Here is an 8058-nt window from a genome sequence, read left to right as displayed (position 1 = left end):
TAATTTACTGTCATTTGTTTTCATATGGAAACAACAGAATGGGGCCTAAAATGGAACCTTGAGGAATGCAGCAATCCTTGAAATTTCATGATGAATGGATCTTTAGAAATTCTCCCAGAATTAATTGAAATAAAACCACTTCACATTAACTTACATTGAAAGTGAAGATTTCTTTTGCTCTCTACTGTAAAGTTATGATAATGGAGATAACTGGACAGTGACAGTATGCAAACAAGCTCTATTCTGATTGGCTGTGTCTCATTCAAAGAGCAATCCCAAGTTAAATACTCATTTAAACATCAGCATGAGTGGGCAGAGCTGACCTGCTGCAGGCTGAGTAGTTTAATATGTGGAAATGTGTTGCAGGTTGCTGTGTCAATTGAGTTTCCATATGTGGAATGTATAGATGTGGTTGTTATTTGAATCTTTATCCATATTTACAGACTACATCAAACCCTGTTTTTTAAAAATTAAAAAAAGTTTGATTTTTCATGGTATGGATTTTTCTTTTTTTTTAGAATTTTTTTTGGACACGAAAGAGTAACACGCTCTAAAAAAAGGGAACCGCTCTCTTTTCTGAGCAGGTACTTTCCATGAATAGATTTTTATGCTTCGAAACTTTTTAAAAATGTACTATGACCTTTGGTGTTTTTTAATAACTTCTTTCAGATGTTTAAATGAATGTCAAAGAGCTGAAATAATGAAGCTATTAACACTGAATAAAAATACTGATATAGCAGAAAATCCAAAAATGATGTCAAAATTTTAGGAAAAACATCAAAAAGTACAAATTCCAGATAAAATGATTTAATATGGCCCATTATACACAGAGGACACATTTAGTAGCCGGATTTATCAATAAATTATAACATTATATCAGCAATTAACAGTGATAAGATTACAGGATGAATCACTTCAGCTACAGAAGAGCTGTGGTCAGTTGTAAGTGACCCACAGTAGGGTGAGAATCTCAACACTTGTAGAGAGTGTTGATCCTCAGGATGTCGATGGCGGACAGGTCCACTCTCTGTCCGATCTGCACTGATGCATCAGGAATAGGAGTGATGGTGTCCCGCCCGTTGATGGAGAAAGCGGTTTTCCCATAGTGCATCACGGAGGAGTAGTCGTATGGGGTGTTGAGGTTGTTGGTGTTCTCCTTGTTGAAATTGTACTGCATTGCTGGCGAGATGTTTGCCCAGTTGATCCTAACGTAGCTGTCACGGTCACTCCTGGTCTGCTCGTGGTAGAAACCTAGCGCGTGGTTCAGCTCGTGCTGGGCGATGCCGTGGTACACACAGCCGTTCCTGCTGAGGGAGACCACCTGCAGACCACCTGTTCTGCCCACTGGAGAGTAGCACCTGAGAGGAAATGGAGAAGATTGTCCACATCACTGAAGTAAAGCTGTGGACAGTTAACTTAAAACAGAGTAAAGCTGATCTAAAAGCTCTTCAGATGGTTCAGCTGGTCTCACCCATCTCTGTTCTCAATGCTGAGGTAGTCAGTTTCAGTGGTTCTGGAAACAAAGCGAATGCAGGTTTTGCTGTGGAAGGTCATCATAGCGCTGGCAATTACATACCAGTCAAAGAATGCTGTAAAGGAAATAATCAATGATCAATGAGCATTAATAAATCAGATAATGAGAAATGTAGAATGTGAAGAAGGAGCTTTTCCTTACAGAAATCACTGCTCAGTGTGAAAGGAACCTGCACTAAGCCAGTTGAGGACTTCTTCCAGAAGCAGTTGTTGTTGGGGCAGAGCAGAGCGTTCCTGGTTCTGGGTAAGACTATGTCTCCCTCCACCAACAGTTCCCTGGATCCTTCACACACAGATGGAGATGGAAATTTGATTAGGAAAAGCAGAGTTTTGGAATATGAAGGACAAATATAAACCATGCAGATTTAGAATCAGTAGAATCAGCAGGTTTTCTGACCGTTGTTGGTTGTCAGAATGTTTGCTGTGATGTCCACAAGTTGAGGCTCCATGAGAGGGACAGCCTGCGAGAGGCCGAGCAGCAGCAGGGCTAGAATGGAGAGAGAGGCTGTGGGCTCCATGTTGCTTCAGTGAGTGGAGATGATCTGGATGCTCCTTCACCGTAGCTCAGTGTCTGAAGCCTTTCGTACCTGGCCTTTTATACACATGGACACTCATCAGTGTGGCTGTCTGGGGATTGAAGCTAGGCTCTAGTGTCCACTGTCTAATGTGTTTATCTAAAGGGAGGTCCTCTGGACTCAGATTGTTAAGACTGGACATATCTCCTCTTACTCAGCATATATCTTCTTTTGGGTTCCTCATGGTTTCATTGTAGGGCCTATTTTATTCTCTTAAAGTCCCATTTTCTATTTTCATTGCTCTGTTGCTACACAGTTCTACTTGTGAGTGATACTGATTCACACATTCAATTTGTCTAATATGTGTAACTAGAGGTAGGAGACTCTGAACCCACCAGCTGCTCTAAAACCTTACTGAATTAGTGTGGTTCTGAGTTTGTTTGGTTAATCTCCACTAATGGTCAAGTGTTATTTGTGTGCTTATAGTGGGCTCTTATTTTTGGGAGTAACTCGAGTGGTAAAAAGTTCTACTCATACTTGTAATCTTGCAAAATCAACCAGTAAATACATACAATGCTATAATAAAATGCATCACAGAAATGTTAAAGTTCTCTTTAAGAATTATATGATGGAGACATTTGAGTTTAAAATAAGAGCCTGAAATTTTGAAGCTTTTTCATTTTCAGGCAAAAAAAAACAAATTTTCTTGAAATATTTGAAAGAAAAAGAAAAGAAATTAATAAAGTAAATAATTGCAACAGACAAAATTTGAAACTTAAAATAAAAAATATATATTATTCAATAATCAATACTTTCACCTTTTTAAGAAAGCAATAAAGGAAAAGTCAGGCTTGTTAATTTCTAGTTGTGTTCTTTAGAGCTCAAATCTGAGATGAAAGTATTAGTCTTAATTAAATTACAAGTTTAATTTAAATACATTTCTACTGCTCAGGATATAAGCTAGCTTGCACACTCTACTTTCATAATAATTCTAGTTAGTATTACAAAAGGTGAAAAGAAGCAGGAACGCATGTTTTATTCATGTCATTTAAAGGTGTTTGTTATTTAATTTCAGACAAAAAATCTGGTCCTCAGTCGTGAAGTGCTTAGAAATGAATGAGAATACATTTATTAAGATGTTTACAATTAATGTTTGTAAATGGCAGTGAATTGCCAATAACATCTAAACAAATGTTTACGTCTGTTTATTTGGGTACTGAAACTTTAAGACAGTTTTTCAACCTATTCATATTATTAGTCCAAAATTAATAAATAAAAATAATTGTTAAAAAGCCAGCATTTTTGTAGTTGCACCAAATGATTTTCTTTGGCAAAAGAATTTTTGGTAAAAATCGTTTTCAATATTCAGAATTTTCCCAGAAGAAACATTGTTTTCAAAGGAATGTAGATATTTCATGACCTACGGATAATATCACATCTTATTTTCTGTATTGTTACTCACTGTTTTAGTTCTGTCTCATTTGTCTTTATTTTAAACTCAAACTTATAATATTACAGTAATCATCACTATCTGTTTAATAACACTGGCCACTCTGTGGCCAAGTTTGTTTTTAACTCTAATGATACATTGGTATATACTGGTCTCTATTCTGATCAGAACATTCTTCTCCAAGAATTTCCAGATTAAAATTCTCTAGATTCCACCATAAATGCAGTCCAACTCAAACTGTGGAGTCGGAAAACAACTGACATGAAAATCGTTTTATTAATGTTATTACATGATGTTCTTACATATTTTATAAAGCCATTAAATATCATAACATTTCATTTTTACATTTAACCATCAACTGCTCAGAGGTACACTTTGATTAACCTCAGAAAAACTCTGATGCTAATGCTGATGATATACAGTAGTATAATGTGTTCAGACTGGATCAAAACGTTGTAGAAGTTTATTGTGTCTCATGTGTAACTAAAGGGAGGAGCCTGTGAACTCACCAGTTACTCTTATATCTTACTGACTCATAGCGGAATTCTGAGTTTCTTTATTGCTCATTTTTATTAGTGAATAAACTGTAGGTTTAGGTAATTCCAAGTCAATTGGCTCTATTTGTTTTGTATGAGGCATATTTGTCTTTAGAATGGTAATCCTCTCAGAATATTAAGATTATGACAGAGCAATGACATGTTTTATTAAGATATTGCACGTTTCCTGATGTAAAGTAATACCTTTTTCTACACAAAATTCCACCATCATGAGTGCAAGAAGAGTGTTGACAGCGATGTGTACAATTACTGTTTTATTCAAGTTTCATTGTATGTTTGATTTAAAATTTCAAACATTTTTCATGAAAGTAATAGACAATGTAAAGGACAAGATGTACTTTCAAATGATGTCAAAAATTAAAAATTGAGGAAAATGGAGATACTAGGTTTTGCTCCAATAACAGCAGTATGTTGATAATATTTTCATACATCAAAAAATGTAAAAACAGCCAATAGCAGAGGTGAACATGATTGGTCAGTGCCATTTTGTCACCAGGGGACGCTCGCAAGAATCTAAAAGAGGGCGAATGAAATAATTTTGTCGTCTGAAAAATCGCTTGGTGTGCAAGATACCTTTAGTTATACACGTGTGCTGTTATCCAAATACATCACACAAAGGAATCGTGTTTGGTGGGCAGAGGTCTTATGTCTTTGAAGTGCACAAAATATTAAGAAAAGATCAGAGCAAAATCAAAAATATTTCATTTACTTATTCAGGTTCATGATATAGATGATGTTTTATAATTTGCTGCTCATCATTCTACTGGACATTCAGAGACCTGTGTTTAAAATGTGTACATGAGTTTTTACATATGGATAGACTGTTATGTTAGAATTTTGAGCAATTCTGTAAATTCAAACATTTTTAATTCTAATTTGAAAATTTACCTTACATCATAATATCTATCAGTCTAGTGATGAAGAGTGATGACTGAGGTTATGTTAAACTAATGTTCTGTTATTTGGTAAATAAACTGTCTTTGCTTGTAATGAAGAATTGATGCTCATTGTCAGAATCAAGATTTAAAATATTTGCATGGTGACAATAAAAAGTATATGTCAAATTTCGCTGTGAATTCATTTAAACTGCTGCCTACACATCACTGTGATGGAATAAATGTAAGAATTGTAATCCTCTTTCAGACATTGTAATAGATGTCAAAGAGTTGAACTATTGAGGCGATTAACATGGTATAATAAAATTTACGTTGTGATGACCACCTTTAATGAACAACATGATATTCAAAGAAAACACTCCAGCTTAAATGCTTTGCTTTTTTTATTATGCAATGATGATATTTATCACTAATATTAATCATTAAACTATGACATTGTTATATCAGCCATTGACGACAACAAGAACATAACAGGATGAATCACTTCAGCTACAGAAGAGCTATGGTCAGTTGTAAGTGACCCACAGTAGGGTGAGAATCTCAACACTTGTAGAGAGTGTTGATCCTCAGGATGTCGATGGCAGACAGGTCCACTCTCTGTCCGATCTGCACTGATGCATCAGGAATAGGAGTGATGGTGTCCCGCCCGTTGATGGAGAAAGCGGTTTTCCCATAGTGCATCACGGAGGAGTAGTCGTATGGGGTGTTGAGGTTGTTGGTGTTCTCCTTGTTGAAATTGTACTGCATTGCTGGCGAGATGTTTTCCCAGTTGATCCTCACGTAGCGGTCGCGGTCACTCCTGGTCTGCTCGTGGTAGAAACCCAGCGCGTGGTTCAGCTCGTGCTGGACGATGCCGTGGTACACGCAGCCGTTCCTGTTCAGGGAGACCACCTGCTTCCCACCTGATCTGCCCACTGGAGAGTAGCACCTGAGAAGAAATGGAGAAGATTGTCCACATCACTGAAGTAAAGCTGTGGACAGTTAACTTAAAACAGAGTAAAGCTGATCTAAAAGCTCTTCAGATGGTTCAGCTGGTCTCACCCATCTCTGTTCTCAATGCTGAGGTAGTCAGTTTCAGTGGTTCTGAGAACAAAGCGAATGCAGGTTTTGCTGTGGAAAGTCGCCATGGCACCGGCAATTACAGACCTGTCAGAGGATGCTGTAAAGGAAATGATCAATAAACAATCAGATAATAGCATTAATTAGATAACGGGAAATGTAGAATGTGAAGAACAAACTTTTACTCACAGAAATCACTGCTCACTGTGAAAGGAACCTGCACTAAACCAGTTGAGGACTTCTTCCAAAAGCAGTTGTTGCTGGGGCAGACCAGAGCGTTTCTGGTTCTTGGGAGGACTATGTCTCCCTCCACCAACAGTTCCCTGGATCCTTCACACACAGATGGAGATGGAAATTTGATTAGGAAAAGCAGAGTTTTGGAAAATGTAGTTCAGACATAAACAGTGATCATCTAGAATCAATATAATCAGCAGGTTATCTGACCATTGTTAGTGGTCAGAATGGTTTCTGTGATGTCCACATGCTGAGGTTCCATGAGCGGGACAGCCTGCGAGAGGCCGAGCAGCAGCAGGGCTAGAATGGAGAGAGAGGCTGTGGGCTCCATGTTGCTTCAGTGAGTGGAGATGATCTGGATGCTCCTTCACCGTAGCTCAGTGTCTGAAGCCTTTCGTACCTGGCCTTTTATACACATGGACACTCATCGGTGTGGCTGTCTGGGGATTGAAGCTAGGCTCTAGTGTCCACTGTCTAATGTGTTTATCTAAAGGGAGGTCCTCTGGACTCAGATTGTTAAGACTGGACATATCTCCTCTTACTCAGCATATATCTTCTTTTGGGTTCCTCATGGTTTCATTGTAGGGCCTATTTTATTCTCTTAAAGTCCCATTTTCTATTTTCATTGCTCTGTTGCTACACAGTTCTACTTGTGAGTGATACTGATTCACACATTCAATTTGTCTAATATGTGTAACTAGAGGTAGGAGACTCTGAACCCACCAGCTGCTCTAAAACCTTACTGAATTAGTGTGGTTCTGAGTTTGTTTGGTTAATCTCCACTAATGGTCAAGTGTTCTTTGTGTGCTTATAGTGGCCTCTTATTTTTGGGAGTAACTCGAACGGTAAGAAGTTCTACTCATACTTGTAATCTTGCAAAATCAACCAGTAAATACTTACAATGCTATAATAAAATGCATCACAGAAATGTTAAAGTTCTCTTTAAGAATTATATGATGGAGACATTTGAGTTTAAAATAAGAGCCTGAAATTTTGAAGCTTTTTCATTTTCAGGCAATTTTCTTGAAATATTTGAAAGAAAAGAAAAAAAATTAATAAAGTAAATAATTGCAACAGACAAAATTTGAAACTTAAAATAAAAAATATATATTATTCAATAATCAATACTTTCACCTTTTTAAGAAAGCAATAAAGGAAAAGTCAGGCTTGTTAATTTCTAGTTGTGTTCTTTAGAGCTCAAATCTGAGATGAACGTATTAGTCTTAATTAAATTACAAGTTTAATTTAAATACATTTCTACTGCTCAGGATATAAGCTAGCTTGCACTCTCCTCTTATAATAATTCTAGTTATTATTACAAAAGGTGAAAAGAAGCAGGAACGCATGTTTTATTCATGTCATTTAAAGGTGTTTGTTATTTAATTTCAGACAAAAAATCTGGTCCTCAGTCGTGAAGTGCTTAGAAATGAATGAGAATACATTTATTAAGATGTTTACAATTAATGTTTGTAAATGGCAGTGAATTGCCAATAACATCTAAACAAATGTTTACGTCTGTTTATTTGGGTACTGAAACTTTAAGACAGTTTTTCAACCTATTCATATTATTAGTCCAAAATTAATAAATAAAAATAATTGTTAAAAAGCCAGCATTTTTGTAGTTGCACCAAATGATTTTCTTTGGCAAAAGAATTTTTGGTAAAACTCATTTTCAATATTCAGAATTTTCCCAGAAGAAACATTGTTTTCAAAGGAATGTAGATATTTCATGACCTACGGATAATATCACATCTTATTTTCTGTATTGTTACTCACTGTTTTAGTTCTGTCTCATTTGTCTTTATTTTAAACTC

General features: G+C 36.4%; 2 protein-coding genes across 2 annotated transcripts; both read right to left on the bottom strand.

The window, feature by feature from the left end:
- Positions 1–970: 970 nt before the first annotated feature.
- Positions 971–2051, bottom strand: LOC118803789 (high choriolytic enzyme 1-like). The gene is made up of 4 exons (XM_036564285.1): positions 1931–2051; positions 1676–1816; positions 1472–1589; positions 971–1358 (listed from the first exon to the last, which is right to left on the bottom strand). Exons 1-4 carry the CDS (start codon positions 2049–2051, stop codon positions 971–973), a joined length of 768 nt encoding a protein of 255 aa, XP_036420178.1.
- Positions 2052–5491: 3440 nt separating this feature from the next.
- On the bottom strand, positions 5492–6575 carry LOC118803790 (high choriolytic enzyme 1-like). The gene is made up of 4 exons (XM_036564286.1): positions 6455–6575; positions 6200–6340; positions 5993–6110; positions 5492–5879 (listed from the first exon to the last, which is right to left on the bottom strand). The coding sequence occupies exons 1-4, from the start codon at positions 6573–6575 to the stop codon at positions 5492–5494; spliced, it is 768 nt and encodes a 255-aa protein (XP_036420179.1).
- Positions 6576–8058: the final 1483 nt, after the last annotated feature.

The sequence above is a fragment of the Colossoma macropomum genome, unplaced genomic scaffold (genome assembly GCF_904425465.1).
Source record: "Colossoma macropomum unplaced genomic scaffold, Colossoma_macropomum, whole genome shotgun sequence".
In the NCBI taxonomy this organism is placed as follows: Eukaryota; Metazoa; Chordata; class Actinopteri; order Characiformes; family Serrasalmidae; genus Colossoma; species Colossoma macropomum.
Note: the sequence above shows the minus strand (reverse complement) of the source record. Positions and strands in the feature narration are given on the sequence as shown.